We start from the raw sequence: 15,767 nt of genomic DNA on the forward strand, positions 1-15,767 counted from the left end.
GTGGTACAACACTTATAAGAGTGAGTACAGATTGTAAGTCACTTTTTCCGAGGTTGTTGTAACTTTGAATCATTGTTAAATGAATGGTTGTAAGTCGAGGACTACCTATATATTTAGGAATATTTAAATTTGTAATTTAGTATATGTTTTATTTAATTTTTAACAGTGGCTTTAGTATAGTTGTATGTTGTGTTTATATTTTTATAGTTTTAGTTGAACAGCCCAGAGTCACACTTGATAGGCAGAGAAAATGAATTTTAGGTATGTGCACTGCCTTCAGTGATTCATAAAAATGATACTTGTGGGATAAAAATAAATGCCACATGCCAAATCCTATCAATCTTAGAATCAAATCAGATTGCTTTTCTAGAATTTTCAGCATTTTTTTTTTGCTGAAATCATTTGCTTAATATTGTAATTTAAGGCTAATTAAATTAACACATGGCAAGTCTCACCATTTTATTCATGATTTTCTTTAACATCAGTGACTTCCAGTAGGGGAGTGTTGGTAGAAATATCCTTCTGGGTTCAGTTCCAAGTGGGAAAAAAGACACAGGAAACATGGAGGCTATTTGGAAAGATGGTTTAATGGTAGACATGGCTTGAAGCTCCAAAGTGAACAAGATGATCACATGCTTCAAGATGAGAAGAGAAGGTCAAGAAGGGCTGAGATGCTGAGAGTGCCTGGGTTTTATAACCTTTGTTGGGATTTGAATTGGAGCTTGTATTCTGATTGATTGTCAAACTCCCATGGGATCATGCAGGGGCAACTCTGTAGGATTGTCCTGAGTTCCAAGCTTGGTTGATGATGATGGTGATGGATGATGATGCACTGAAAGGGCTTTGAGCAATTGCTATAGTTTTACCTGGAAATCTTCGTTATGTAAAGTATTCTGGCCCAGGCCTTAATGGCCCACCCATTAACAAAGGTGAGGGTGAGCTTCTACTTCTGAGGTGAGTTTCTGCTTCTGAGTTTCTACTCTTTTTAGGGGAAATATTCTGCCTTTTTAATATTTCCTAGGATATTTCAATTTTCTAGGAGAGGGGTGGGTGCTAACTTCCTACAGGAGCATGGCGCCCTTAATTTTCTAATGTTAAAAAAATTAATTGTCAAGGCACAATTTCAAAGATCTTTTTTCTTTTTCAAATGTGAGATGCATGCGTGTTACTTCTAAATCAAGGCTATAGATTTTTTTTTACCTAAAAAGACTCAACCCCCCCCCCACCCCGGCCCCCACCCCACCCCCCAAAAAAAATCAGAAAAAAAATCTGCGCATGCTCGGCATAATCCATCACGGCGCTTCGCTCTTCCAGAATTTTGGCGCGGAAAGCGGGAGATTCGCCAGGAGGGCACCGACCAAAGTAGTTGCTCTCTCGCTTCGGCCTGATCCTGCTGAACTCAAGACGGAGCTTCCCGAGCCGCTACGCCTGCGGATAGACAGAAAGGCGCCAGCAAGAAGCCGCTATTGACGGGGACGGCCCGGTCTACCTTCCTCCCCTCCAGTCCCCACCTCGCCCGGGTTCGCGCAACGCGCGTGCGCCGCCAAGCCAACCCTGGTTGTTGAAGGTTGGGAGATCAGCTGAAGGAACAATTTTTGACCTTTGTGGGTTTGCGGGGTTGTTGTGTTTTTTGGAGGGCGGGGGCTACTTTTAAAATGTTGGGACTACAAAAGTTTTGGGCGCCCGGGCAACAGCGTTGTTCATTCGCAAAGGTGCCCAGATGGACTCTCAACCCTCCGGCCAGACGTGCGCCTTAGAGGAGAGAGGGGAAGGGGGATGCTCTTTGAAGGAGACCGCCCCGGTGGAAGGGTCGCAAGGATCGTCGGAAGTCGAAACCAATCGCCCCTCTCTCAAGTGCCGTTTATAATTATTAATTTGGGGGCGCAGGCGCGCTGCTTCTTTCCAGGCAAAGGCTTCTTTAAATTGCGCGGGAGGGCGAGCCGAGCCAGACACTCTCCTAAACCAGCCGGCAGAGGGGTCGCCCGCTTTGCAGACAGAAGGCAGGGGCGCCGAAGAACACCGGCATCTTTGTTGTTTTTCCCTCCCCCCAAGGAAACGGCCGGATGCGGAGGTCTTTTCGCGTCCCGCAAGCCCACACTGAAGTAGCCGAGCCCCGCCAGGTCGCTGCGGCCATCTCCCACCTGATGACGCGCCATGCCGAAAAACAGGAAACGGGATCTTGGGAGAGGCGGAAATTGCAGTGCTCGGCAGAGCTCGGAAGGGCCAGCAGGCTGAAACGAGGAGCAGCGGGCGTTGCGTCGGCAAGGAGGGCGCCTGGGCAGCGGGGAAGTGGGCTGGCCGCAAAGTAAGTGACAGGAACCCGGGTCCTTGCCGGGGGCTCCTTGGTTCTAACCTCCGCGCGGGTTGGGAGTTGCGGGGGGAGAGAGAGAGAAGAAGGACAAGCGTGGATCGGCCGGCTCTTTCTTGGCGGTGGGATGGATGGCGCGGCCGGGATTGGTGCTCTTTGAAAGAAAGAATAAAAGAAGAAGGGGGGGGGGGGAAAGAAACCCCGGGGAAGGGAAAGAAGAAGAAGAAGCCCGGCCTGGCAAGTGATTCTGGCGTGGATCTCGGTCGCGACTCCGCGATCAGAATCTGGGCAGAGGCGGTGCTGATGCAGAGCCCAAGGTGGGGCCGCCCCTGCGATTTTTGCCGCCTTAAGATTTTGCAGACTCCTCTCGTGGGCAGGAGGCTGATGCCCCATCAGGCCGGGGGAGCGGAGGGTGCCGCTTGACATCCTGGCGGCTGCCTGGCTTTCTTTGCTTCGAGGGCTCTTTGTTCTCCGGCGGCGAGGCCGATGATCCAATAAAATAAAAGCGGGTGGGCGGGGGAGTCGAACCCCTTCTTCTTCCCTCCTTTGCCTTCCCGGCCGGGAGGATGCGATCCGGCCAATTTGCTTCTTGAATGCAGAAAGGAGAGGACGGGGACGCTTCCTCTTTTCGCCGTCTTTGATCGGCGGGAGATGGAGGGGTGGGTATGGCAGGAGAAGCGGGTCCGGGTCTGCAGGCGCCTGACTAATGCTTCCTTGGCAGGATCCGCGGGTAGGGCAATGGGTTGGCTTCCTTCCTAAAAGAAAAAAAAAAAATCCCTTTGGAAGCACAGTTAGGCAGGACACCCTTTTAAAAGCTGGAAATTGTTAAAGTGGAAACCCCCCCCCCCTCTGGAAAGTAAAACCGGTTTTAAAAAGGATCAAAGTTCTAAGTAGGGGCAATAATTTTATTAGGACAACTCAAAAGGTCCTGAAAGGACAGGTATTTTCAAGGTATTGTGCCGTTTTGGAGAGGATCTTACTAGGAGCCAATATGCTGCTTTGTGATTTTTTAAGAAGGGCTTCCCTGTATGTATTCACAAAAAAGATAGCAAGCAGTGGGCTGGTAAATCATGGAGGCCAGCCATTTCAATTAAATGTGGTCACTGTTGATTAGTATGGAAATTTGCATATGTCAAGTCCATATTGATAGCTGTGGATGTTTTGTGGCTTCTGTAGACATAAAGGCAGAAATAGATTTTGTACCAGAACTCATTTTTGGAATGGGATTGGAATGGAATTTTGGGTATGGAATATTCATTGCTTGTGATTCAGTAAGTCACACAAAATCTTACTCATGGGCTACTGGCAAGGAGATATTTGATTCATCCAGGCTGAGAACATAACAGTAGCCAGCCTTTAGCCAGCGTTAAATATCTATGGGTGTTCATTTAATTATCTATACATTGGTTAATTTTCAAGATCAAAGTAATATTAATCTTGGTTTCTTAGGATTTTAGTGCAAAGTGTACATTAATTTCTTTTCAAGATCAAAGTAATAATCTTGGTTTTTAAGGGTTTTAGTGCAAAGTATGTATTTCTGTGTTCCATTTAAGATACACTGCCTAGTATTATTGGCTGCTTTTAACAGTTTTTTCCTCCCACCATTCATTTCTGCTCTTGTAGCAGGAATTGAGATTACAGAGGGTTGTGACCTTCATGTATGTTTTCTTGATATGCCATTTGCTTTCTCCACACTGACCTCATGAACAAACTGTATTTACAAAAGTCCTGCAGCAATGTACATTCCTTGTACTTGCTCTGGTGCTCCTCTGTTTTTTAGTTTTGAAGACGGTGTCACATTCTTGCTAAACAATTACTGTATGGAAGGCAGACTACGTTTCAAAACTATGATCAAAAATGAGATTGTGAAATGTACGTCTTTGTAGAAGAAAAGCAGGCTGAGCTAGAAGGCTGGGTTAATAGAAAACAGAATAACAGAGTTGGAAGGGACCTTGAAGGTCTTCTAGTCCAACACTCTGCACAAGCAGGAAACCAAATCATTGTCCAATCTCTTCTGTAAAACCTCCAATGTTGGAGCACCCACAATTTCTGGAGTCAAGTAATTCCACGTATTAATTGTTCTAACTGTCAGGAAATTGCTCCTTAGTTCTAGGTCGGTTCTGTCCTGATTGGTTTCCATCCATTGCTTCTTGTTCTGCCTTCAGGTGCTTCGGAGGGGCTTTGTGGCAATCTCTTAAATATTGAAAAACTCCTATCATGTCACCTCTCAGTCCTTTTTATTAAATTTGTCATTGCTTTGGTGTCTTTGTGTTGTTGCCACAAGAGACCCAAATCCAGCCTCCCTTGAATTCTGTAGTCCTTCATCTAGCACCAATTTAGCTTTGACTGTTGGTTGACTAGATTCTTCTGTGTAGGTAGCAATAATAAATTCTTTTGTGCTTTGAATTTAACAGATGTGCCCAGTTATTTGCACTTGACAGTTTTGGACAGTTTGGATTGTTGTTAACATTGCCCACAATGAAGGTACTGAATGAAGGTGTTTGTAAGAGAGGATGAGGATACAGCAGAGTTTTTGAGCTTGGACAGCCCAGTTTTTTGTTCAATTTGTGTCTGACCTTTTGTTTAGGACCTGAAGCTCACAACAGTGTAGGCTCCTGTGCTCCCAGACTTCCCTTCCATGATCCCTCTGAGGTGGGTTGGGTTAAAAGAGAGTAGCTGATCTAATATTAACCAGTGAGTTTTTGTGGTTGAACATAGAATCCCTGGTTTTCAGTTCCACACTTGTTAACAGTTACTTCCCTGAATTAAATTAGGCACCTTGTAGTTAATTGTAGTTAATTAAGACTGCTTTACTTCTGAAATGTTTACACTGTCTAGATTTAGAGAACTTTTCTTAGTAAGTAATTTAGGTCAGTATATTTAGTTTTACCTGCTTCAGTTTGCATGCTAGGCTGCTTTAAAAGCACAGAACCAGTTGCAGCTTAGCCATACAATCAGTGCATACCTCAGACTCAAATGATTAACTTGGAATGATACAGGAGAGATTTCCTGTAATACCTGCAGTAACATGTCATGCTGGCCATTATAAAAGTGAGTTTACTGAGAAAGATTAAATTTCTCTTGGAATCCTTTCCTTAAATATGGGGATTTCTTCACAAATGCAGTGACTTCTTCTCTTATATTACAAATCTGTTAGGAATTATAACTGCTAGATAACTTAGATTAATTTGCCTATGTTATTTATCTCTTTCCCCAAATAAAACTCTGCAAATCACAGTGCTATTGTCCTTTCTTTGTGGAGTTCCTGGTGCTTTCTGATATTTGCCCTGTTAGTGTTGTGTTCCTCTTGGTAGTTTCTTGATTACGCTATTGTTTACTGTTTGATTGTCTTGAGTTGATAGTTCCTTGATTGGGATATTTACTGCTTGATTGTTGGTCTAGTATTAGTCAGAGTAATAGCAGCTCTTGAGTAGTCTTTGCTTTGCATTCTGCCCCCCCCCGCCCCCACCTTCTCCAAATTGCTATGTCACTGGTGACTTGTCTTGTATAACATGGATGAGCTCTGTCCAGCCTACTGTACAGTAGATGGAAAGAAATTAGCTGGAAAAATAAAGAGTACAGTAAAGGAAATATAAGCCTTTGTACTGCTAACCACATCTGGTGTGCAACATTGGAAGAGCCGTTGTTGGAGCAGAACCTTCAGCCTGTCCTCAGTATGAAACTGAAGCCTAGAATGGAAGAGAAACTGAAAATACTTGATACAGTTCAGCACCTCTGATTTTGCATTGGATCTCTGAAGGTTGCATTTTAATTTGCTGCAGCTTGATCCTACAATTTTTTTTCTTTGAAATAAACTACAGAGAATTCAATGGGATTTTCTCTTGGGTAAATACAGGAAAGGCCACAATCTTATTTTGGTTGATTATATTTGTGAGATAATATTTTGACGTCAAAAATCAACTTTTGGTGCATCTTCATTTATCTTTGAGTAGAAAGATTGTATTAGTGTCCTTGTTAAAGCTTTGCTTAATAGCATGATAGCTTCCATTGTAGTGGAAGTTCATTAGTATAAAATATGCAGAATATCTAACCTAATCACCTTTTTAGACTTGTAATGGTAGAAATGAAAAGTTCTCCAGCAGTAAATATTCAGAAGTGAATTAGCTAAACAAAAAGGCCTATAAAGTGTTTCTTCAGATAAATATCTTTTTATATTCAGAACGTGCTTTTTAAAAAATGAGTGAATTGCAAAGGTATTGATGTTCCTTGAACTGCTGGCAGGAATTATGCTTAGAAGTTGAATAATAGCTAAAGGAAATTTTCTTGCAATATTTTTTAGCATCAGTTAAATCTATCAAAGCTAACATTATTGGCTGCATCTAATCACTGAAATACATTGTGATTCTGTGGAACAAAAAGCCATTTTGTATGGTGGTAAATGGGTTTGTTTTTTTTAAAAAAAAAAGCCTTGAATCTTTATTTAATATTGTTCATGCATGTTCTGATATTACAGATGTGGAAAGCATCGGCAGGCCACAGCCTCAGTCTGAGCCAGGATGATGGTGCTGATGATTGGGAGACAGATCCTGACTTTGTGGTACAATTTTGAACTCAATTTAAGAATTATCTTTTTAAAAAATTCACTTTTACATTTGGAAGTAGAAAATCGAATGAGCTTATTAACTCAGAATTTTCGAACTGTTGGTAGGATGTGTGTGTGTTTGGGAATTCTGCTTTAGGTTTCCTTAAATATGAGTGTGTCCACAACATGAAGTCCTTGGCCTAATGAACTGACCAAATTCAGTGGTTGGCAGGGAAATGGAATGATGGAGCTTGATTAAAACCTGGGTTCAACTGTTGTAATAAAACCTCTTTTTCAATGTCCTTTACAGAATGATGTAAGTGAAAAAGAACAGCGCTGGGGTGCTAAAACTGTCCAAGGATCTGGTCACCAGGAACATATCAAGTAAAGTGATTTTTAAAAATATATACCATGATATTTTGCTGATTTCCAGTGGTAGTTTTAGGTTTAATTTCTAGAGCAATTGGTGGGCAAGGATGGCTATGAGTTTGTGGAGTGGCATCCCCAGTGCATTTCAAAGGTCTGGTTAGGGAGTACTGTTCTAGAACAGTAGTAACCTCTGAATTTGAAGATTTGAAGAATTTGAAGACCTGAAGATGGCTGATAATTGTTGAAATTATTTTAAATAATTAAACAAAACCATTTTATAGAATTAGTAGTAAGTACAGGAAAAGCCAGTACTGTCATGTCTTAGTTTTGGAATAAGGCATGACAGAAAACTTGCTTTATCTACGGAAGAAATACATGTCCTGAAACCTATTCATGACAGATGGTTAATGACTGAACTTGATTACATGAACATCAGTTCAGCCTGCCCCTATATTTGCCATGGATATTGCTCAAATGTTATTATAATTATCCTATTTATACTGTCATTGTTACAATTATTACTGAGTTGTGAGCTCTTCTTGGATGAGAGAAAAAGCACTTCCATGAAGGGGTGCACCAAATAATCCATTCCATAAATAAAATTTTCTTGGGAGCTATAGAATCCTTGATTCTTCTGAATGAGGCCAACCCAGCTGTTCCCTGGGGAGTCTTGTAAGGTTTTTTGGGAAATAAATCCAGCCCCAAAATATTGGTACTTTATCTCAGGAATGACTGAATTGCAGTTGTTCTTAACCTCAGCAATTTTAATATGTGTGTCTGGGAGGTGAAGTCCAGGCATCTTAAAGTTTCTGATGTTGAGAAACTTGGCTATTTCCAGGTGTATAGACTTCACACCCCATAATGCTGTTATCGGCACAGCCACTGATGAGAATTCTGGGCGTTTGAGTCAGCACACCTGGAAAGTGGTCAAGGTTAGGAAACATTTCTCTAGAGGAAGAATTGAAGATCAATGTAACTAAAAGTTAAATGTGTTTTCTGGTAATTAACCACTTTTGAATGTCAGCCTAAAAATTATGAAAGCATTAACATAAAGTTCAGGAACGTGACAGGTTAATAAACCTGTTTTTCCACTGTTCTTATTTCAAAACATGTTTTGGAAAAATTTGTAGCAGTTACCTGATTTTAACAATATATGAAAAACACAGTTTTTAAATGTTTTAACTGTCATAGTATCTCTATTCTAATTAAGAAAAACTCCTTGGAATAATACAGCTGCATTTCATATTCTTGGCAGTTGGAAGAAAATCAAAATGCTTGTTGATTTTTTTAAAATACGTGGCTTGAAATCCTATTCTGAGCATCTGTGTCCTAATTGACAAATATGATGAGTCTGCAAAGAAAGTAATTTATTATTAGATTTATTAGATATGAATAGTAGAACAGAGGTCTCCTTTACATATTTCAGGTTAATAAGATATCTAGAATTTTGTCATGTGTCAACCTTTAAATCATCCTGCTTGCACATGAATGGTTTAAATTCATGTTCAAGCAGGATGATTTAAAGGTTTAATTAAAATGAAACTAAAAAAACCTAAGAGAGAAACAATAAAATTAGAGATAGAAGAAATCTCAATAAAGTCTATTTAAAGAATATAAGGTTCAATTAAGCTATGAAATATTACTTTTCCTGTGGTATTGCTTTTCCTTTATGCGTTGTTCAATTATTGTAACCAGGAATGGGATGTCGGAACAAGGCAAAGCTACACCCAGTTACATTTTCCTTCTGGTTGTGAGGTGGCCACTATTTGTGCTTGCTTTCTTCAGAGTCCCATGGATTTCTGAGGGAGCATATAGGTCAGTGATGGCGAACCTCTTTGTTGTGGTGTGCTGAAAGTGCGTGTGCCAGGCTGTTTTCGTCCTCCTGGAAGCTCGAAGGAAGGCTCTGCAGCCTTGGGAGGCCGAAAAATGGGCCCATTTCTGTACGTCCGGTATTTCCGGAAGCCCCGTTTTTCAGCCTCCCGTGACTGCAGAGGCTTCCTTTGAGCCTCCATGAGGGCAAAAACGGCCTCAAACGGGCCGAAAATCAGCTGGGAGGCACGCGCATGTGCAGTGCAGATAAGTTTGGCTGGGGCTCACATGCCTGCATAAATGGCTCTGTATGCCACCTGTGGCACGTGTGGCATAGATTTTCCATCACAGATATAGGATAAGTGTAAGAGACCCGATAATTATGTGTTTTGGAGGTGAGAATTAGGATTATTCTTATGATACTATTTGTTTGTTTGCTTCCCTTCCAAAGCATTCATCAACTTCGAGAAAATGTATTCCAAGAGCACCGGTCCCTCAAGGAGAAAGAGCTTGAATCAGGACCCCAAGCTTCCCATGGCTATGGAGGGAAGTTTGGTGTGGAACAGGACCGCATGGACAAAGTAAATTTCAAGGAATTGTCTTGGTTGCTATTCTTTAGGATTGGCTATGTTGAATTCAGTTATTGTCCTACATTTTGAGACCTACTACCTGTGCTTTTTTTCCTGCTCAGATTTTGATGGAGAAAGTTGACCCAACTTAACTTGACAATCTAGCCATCTCTCAAGATTATCATTACATATTGGGAAGGGGAACATATTTGTTTCTTCTCATGCTTATTTTTGCAGATTCCTGGGAACCTTTTGCAGTACAGAGTTCACTCTGCCTTTTAAAGCTATGACTCATTTAACAAAACCATGACAATCTTGTTTGCATAGAAATGCTGAACTGTAAGAAGTGAATCCACCCAAAATGAAAATGAGGCAATTCGCATTGTGGCTTAGCGCCATGATGTGAACAAAGCTTTTGAGTAAAAGTTATAATGATTTTGCTTTTGATTTAATGCATTCTCTCAAGTTTTGAGAAATGAAGGCCTTGGGAATTCATTTTCTGTATTTTTGCTTTTTTTCATAAAGATTTTTATCCCACCATTTTTTCCCCATGTATAACCCAAAGGAGTGAATATACCAATACTCCATTTCTCCTATTTTCCCCACAACAACAATCTTGTGAGGTGATTTAGGTTGAAAGAGAGAGAAAGTTGGGCTGAGAGAGCCCAAAATCCTGCAGTTGGTTTTTAATGCCAATTTATACTCTTTTCTATAACAGTTCAGGACATGACTGGGGATAATATATAAATAGTAGAATTCAAACAACAAAGATGAGAGCCAGTTTGGTGATGCAGTTAAGGCACCAAGCTAGAAACTGAGACATTATGAGTCCTGTCTTGAGCACAAAGCCAACTACATGTTCATTTCTAGGAAGAAGGCTGTGTATGACAAATCACTTCTGAAGATCTTGCCAAGAAAACTAGGGATTTATCCAGGAAGTTGCTAGAAGGTAGCAACTGAAAGGTGCCCCCACAGAGACAAAAAAATGCAGCGCATTAAGACTTAATTTATACATTATACTAAAGTAAAATACATTTTGGCTTTTGCTAAAAGTGATGAGTGAACTCAGCTCAGCTGGCCATTTTAGCCTCCCAAATCAGACAGAGCAGTAGTAAGAAGCTAGTTCTGTCAGCTAGTTCTCTAATAAACAGATACGTGTGCCATGACTGATCACTTAGACAGATACTTTGTCCATTATATGCTATCGAAATTCCATGTGTATCCATCAGGCCAAAAATATATCTTGCCTTCTGTGCTAGATATTAAAATTATTGGAGATAAAATTTGGCATGAATTCAAGCAGAAACAGAATTTGGGGATTCACTGTTCATGTCATTCATGTCAAGTGAATGGAACAAATAGAACACATGCTCTTGGGTAGTCTTTCCAGGGGGAAACAGTGATGAAAAGCTGCTGGAAGTTTAAAATTCTATATAATGTTTTAAATAAAGTTTTAATTAAATAATAGAAGTTGTAAAAGGCATGTTCCAAATTCATTTGGAAGCATGCCACCTCCATGAATTGGTGAGCCAATTTTTTTTTAAAAGTTTAACACTTGGGTTTTCCAAATTGGATTCTGTGCATAGCAGTGCATGCTTTTGGCCATACCTCGTGGCCTGCACTGAATGGTCACTGATTATCTCCTTAATAATTATACTACTGCCACTTTATAATAACCTAGGAAGGAAAATTGTGAAACAGATGGGAAAATAACACTCACTGAACATTTACTCTTGCTTCATCATGGTATTGGAGAAAAAAAGAATCCAAAATTCATTCTGAATGTGGAATTTGAGGAAGCATCCAAGTAAAAATGAATGGAGCTGATGAAATAGGCTGTATTTCTTAGCATGAAATTTGAAAATGCCTGTGTTTATAATCTGATATATTGGTCCCAGCCAGGTGAAATGTAATGTCAGTGTATCTAAGTCAAATGCAGTCTTCCAGCTGTGCTGGGAAGGAATATAATTCCAAAAAATGGCCATGGCAGTTGAGAATTCTGTGAGATACTTTTGACATAGCTGAAGGGCACCCATTTCCATAGTTTATATATTCTATTGTATTAAAAATAAAGATGGGGAATCATAGAACATATGCTTCAAAAGTTGCTGCATCATAAGAAATAGTATATATAGTTAGCCTTGTTTTTTCTCTTTTTCTGGCCCATAGCAACAGGAATATGCAGACCAAATGTGTAGGAAGTTGTTAAAAAGTTTGATAGTGGCTTTAGGAAATGAAGCGGGTGTGGTGTGGTTTTCTGTAAATAGGAGAGTTCGTACACGGCATAATCAGTTGGCTGCATTTGCAGTTTCCTAGATGCTCATTGGTAAAACTATGTGCCAACGAGCTTAGCACCTTTGGTGATGTTAGTGACAATTAAGAAATACCCCTTTCTCCCAGCCTCCATCATCATTAGCTCATCTGAGCTGGTAGATGGAGATTTAAAGATCCTCCACCCTATCCAACTTCAAACAAATCACAAAAACCTGCCTTTGGATTAGTGTGTTATCAGACTCCTGTAAGAAAGGAGAGGGAATGAATGTTGTTTGGACTTGCAAATTCCAGATGACTGCTTTTTTAAATGTGGTATGTTTTATTGTGAAGTTATTCTGAGTCATGTTTGTGTGGTGTAGCCTAGAAATTGATAAATGAACAAATGTTCAAACCGCCTTGTTTTGGGAACCAGTTTAAATGCAGCATTGACTCTAAAACCTAGAGAGCATTGTAGGTAAAGGAGACTAGTTATTGCCGTTATTTATTATGTTGATATGCTGCTTTGCTTCCTTTCGTGTAGTTTCTTTCAGCTGCATATTAAAAAGGCAGTAAAACGTCCATAGTAAGAAAGTAAAGTGATACATAGCAAAGAAAAAACAAAACTTACAATCAGTAATGATAGAAAATGTGTCTCCTTGACAATGGCTTTCTTGTAGTCATTCCACATGTGCATTTAGATACCAATTTGCCTTCTGGAAGAAAGGGGAAATATTTAAAGTGCTTAGATCAAGTCCTGGTATGAAGGGCTTAATGAACCCTGAAATGTAGGCGCTGAGATGGTTAATTGGTGTCCGGCCAGCATGTGGTCTGGATGGCAAGCTGCCTGCTGTTCCAATCATCTGAGTAGAGCGTCCCTTGTTAGGATTTCTTTGTAAACAATTACGTTCAGTGTGCTGCTGCCAGATATGCCCAAAACATGGCATTTGAATGAAATTGAAAGGAAAGTTTCACCAGTAATAGGTGGCTAAAGCTAGTTTAGGATGACTGTTCAAGTCCAGACATTATGAATAACTTAATAAAGGCTGTCTGCCTTTCCCCCCTCTTTCAGTCAGCCGTTGGTCATGAATATCAATCCAAGCTTTCTAAGCATTGTTCCCAGGTGGATTCAGTGAAAGGCTTCGGTGGCAAGTTTGGCGTACAAGTTGACAGGATTGACCAGGTAATAGACCTTCTGGGCTTTTAAAGCATTGTGCAACTGCATCCTTGTGGGCTGTTACACTTTTTATGTTGCATGATTTTCAGCTTTGCTTGAATAGCTTTTACAGCCATTCCCTTTCTGAAAAACTGCTCTCACACTTTATTCCAGTTTACTTATGTTTATGTTTGCACAAAATAAAGGAAAGAGAACAACGAGAAATTTACCAACTAATCACCTGAAAGCATGATTATAAAATATATTGAGTTGTATATGAAAGGCTTGAAAGTATATGAAAGACTTGTGATAGTTGTATTGCAAACTGAATCGAGAATGTGTAAATATTTTGTTTTTTTTATTTCTCCATTATATGTCTACCCCACCATGATCAGAATCCCCTCTTTAGAGTATAGTGAATTTTGTTTTGGTGGGGGGAAACTTGCATTAGAAGATTTAAATTTGTAGCATGTGTTATACTTACACAGGGATTCTGATACCCTGGCAAAGAGAATTTATGAAAGACTTTTTCTTAAACCCTTTTTAATGCTTAGATATTGATTAGAAACACGGTAGCTGACCCTTTTAAAACGGATTGAAGAATTGGAGTTGGCAACAGGGCCCATAGGCACAGACTGGTTTCCAAACATCATCCTCTCATCTAAGCTACAATAATATGATGATGTAAAAATGACAGAAAACTCGGGTGAATACTGGGCCCATTTGAAAATGGAGAAGGCTTCAACTATTGTGCAAGATTGCCCCGAAATATAGCTATCTCCTAAAAAGATGCCAGTTCAAGCTTTTATAAATGAGAACTTTTTGTTGCATTATTTTTCTCTGCAGTCTGCTGTGGGATTTGAATACCAAGGAAAAACGGAGAAACATGCTTCTCAGAAAGGTAATTCACACTGAGAAATAATCTGTTCAAAGCATATAAAAGATTGGAGAGAATCTCCTCTGGAGTTATTTTACTTAAACACATGTACATAATCAATCCACATGTAGAATTTTTTTTTACAACAACACACTTCCAGGTTATTTTGTTGAAACTTGGGATTTGCTTTACTAGGCTTTATTAATACTTCTGAAAGTATTAATAAAGCCTAATAAAGAAAATCCCAAGTTTCAGCAAAATAACCTGGAATTAAGGAGAACCTTCCTAAAAGTGAGGACAATTAACCAGTGGAACAGCTTGCCTTCAGAAATTGTAGGTGCTTCATCACTGGAGGTTTTTAATAAAAGACTGGAGAGCCAGTTGTCTGAAATGGTATAGGGTCTCCTGCTTGAGCAGGGGGTTGGACTAGAAGACCTCCAAGGTCCCTTCCAACTCTATTCTGTGATTCACTGATGATATTTATATGGATGCTTAATGTGTGAGCCTATAGACTAATAGAGCAACAGTCGCTGCATGGCTGAAAAAAGTAAGCATTCCTGAATGATATCCTTTTGGAATGAATATTGGGATTGATGACAATGATACTCAGCCTCATAAATCACTGCTTCCTGCATTTTGAAAAGTAGAGCGGTAAGGCAGGAAGCGATAAAATAGCAGAAATCGTGTTGACTTGTTAAGAGTTTATTTGTTATTGGTAACATAGATCACAATCCAGAATGCTGAAACAAATGTAAAGACCTTTAATACTGGCATAAATTCTGAAGGCATCCTGGAAGGCATTCCCTTTGGAGAGTCTCCAAATTCTAGGACAGTTTACCTATAGTACATAGTGGTGCTGTAAAATAATGGGATTCAGTGGGGATATGGAGCATTTATCGTAACTCTAGTTTATCAGCAGTGATACCCATTCTTTTGTTCTGCTGCTCCCACAATGATTTCTGATACGTGGTGTGTTTTGCTCTCTTCTCAGACTACTCAAGTGGATTTGGTGGGAAGTACGGTGTGCAGGCTGACAGAGTAGACAAGAGTGCCATGGGATTTGATTACCACGGAAAAACAGAGAAACATGAATCCCAGAAAGGTTTGTTGGCTAACACGATATCATAGCAAGGTCCTAAATAATTCCTTCTCTTTACAAGACTGCAAGAATTCTTCTTGTTTTTATAGCTTCATTGTCACTTCGTTTCTGAGAAGTTAGTTGATGTGGAGAATATTTCTAGCTCTATGTTTTCTGCCTGTGTGGATGCTTGTGGAATAGAAGACATTAAAATGCAGGGAGTTCATGTATGCGCAAACATAGTCACCCCATTTTACTCTTAACAACATATCATTGGATCTAGTCCTGACGTAACCTTAGCTTGAGAAATAATCATCTCATCTAGTGGGTTTAGGGATACTCCTTTCTAATGTATTCTATTTTTTTTTGACAAAAATAATGGTAATTAACACCATTAAAGGGTGCTGTCTATAACAGAATTTAGTTTAGTTTACTTTATTGTCATTGCACCTCGTACAACGAAATCAAACACCATCTTCAGTGCGCATCATGACCATGACCATGAATATAAACACAAACACACATCCTTCACCCTCCACACATTGAACCGAAAACCCCCGACACTGCACCAACACTGCACTATATAGCAGAATTCAAAAGAGCTACTGCCCTGGGATAGAAGCTGTTTTTCAGTCTATTTGTCCTTGTTTTTATTATTCTGTACCGTCTGCCAGATGGTAATAGTTCAAAAAAAAGGGTGCCCAGGATGAGATGGATCTTTGAGAATGTTTTGAAATTTCTTAAGGCAGCGGGAGCTATAAAGCTCTTCCAAAGAGGGGAGAGGGCAACCAATGATCTGGGCAATGAC

General features: G+C 40.1%; 1 protein-coding gene across 5 annotated transcripts in view; it reads left to right on the top strand.

Annotated features, from left to right (window-relative positions):
- Positions 1–2,199: 2,199 nt before the first annotated feature.
- Positions 2,200–15,767, top strand: part of CTTN (cortactin) — a 32,997-nt gene continuing 19,429 nt past the window's right edge. For 3 of the 5 annotated variants that reach the window (XM_026664727.2, XM_087951156.1, XM_026664728.2), the window contains exons 1-7: positions 2,200–2,305; positions 6,783–6,866; positions 7,162–7,235; positions 9,481–9,610; positions 12,921–13,031; positions 13,851–13,905; positions 14,873–14,983. In XM_026664727.2, coding sequence (XP_026520512.1) covers positions 6,783–6,866; positions 7,162–7,235; positions 9,481–9,610; positions 12,921–13,031; positions 13,851–13,905; positions 14,873–14,983 — 565 coding nt within the window. In that variant the 5' untranslated portion in view covers positions 2,200–2,305. Of the gene's footprint in view, positions 2,626–6,782; positions 6,867–7,161; positions 7,236–9,480; positions 9,611–12,920; positions 13,032–13,850; positions 13,906–14,872; positions 14,984–15,767 lie in introns of all 5 variants that reach the window. The other 2 variants (XM_087951154.1, XM_087951157.1) reach the window with 1 other exon arrangement.

This window comes from Notechis scutatus, chromosome 1, assembly GCF_049901735.1.
Source record: "Notechis scutatus isolate UNSWTSFEM ecotype Mainland chromosome 1, rNotScu1.2, whole genome shotgun sequence".
Taxonomy (NCBI): Eukaryota; Metazoa; Chordata; class Lepidosauria; order Squamata; family Elapidae; genus Notechis; species Notechis scutatus.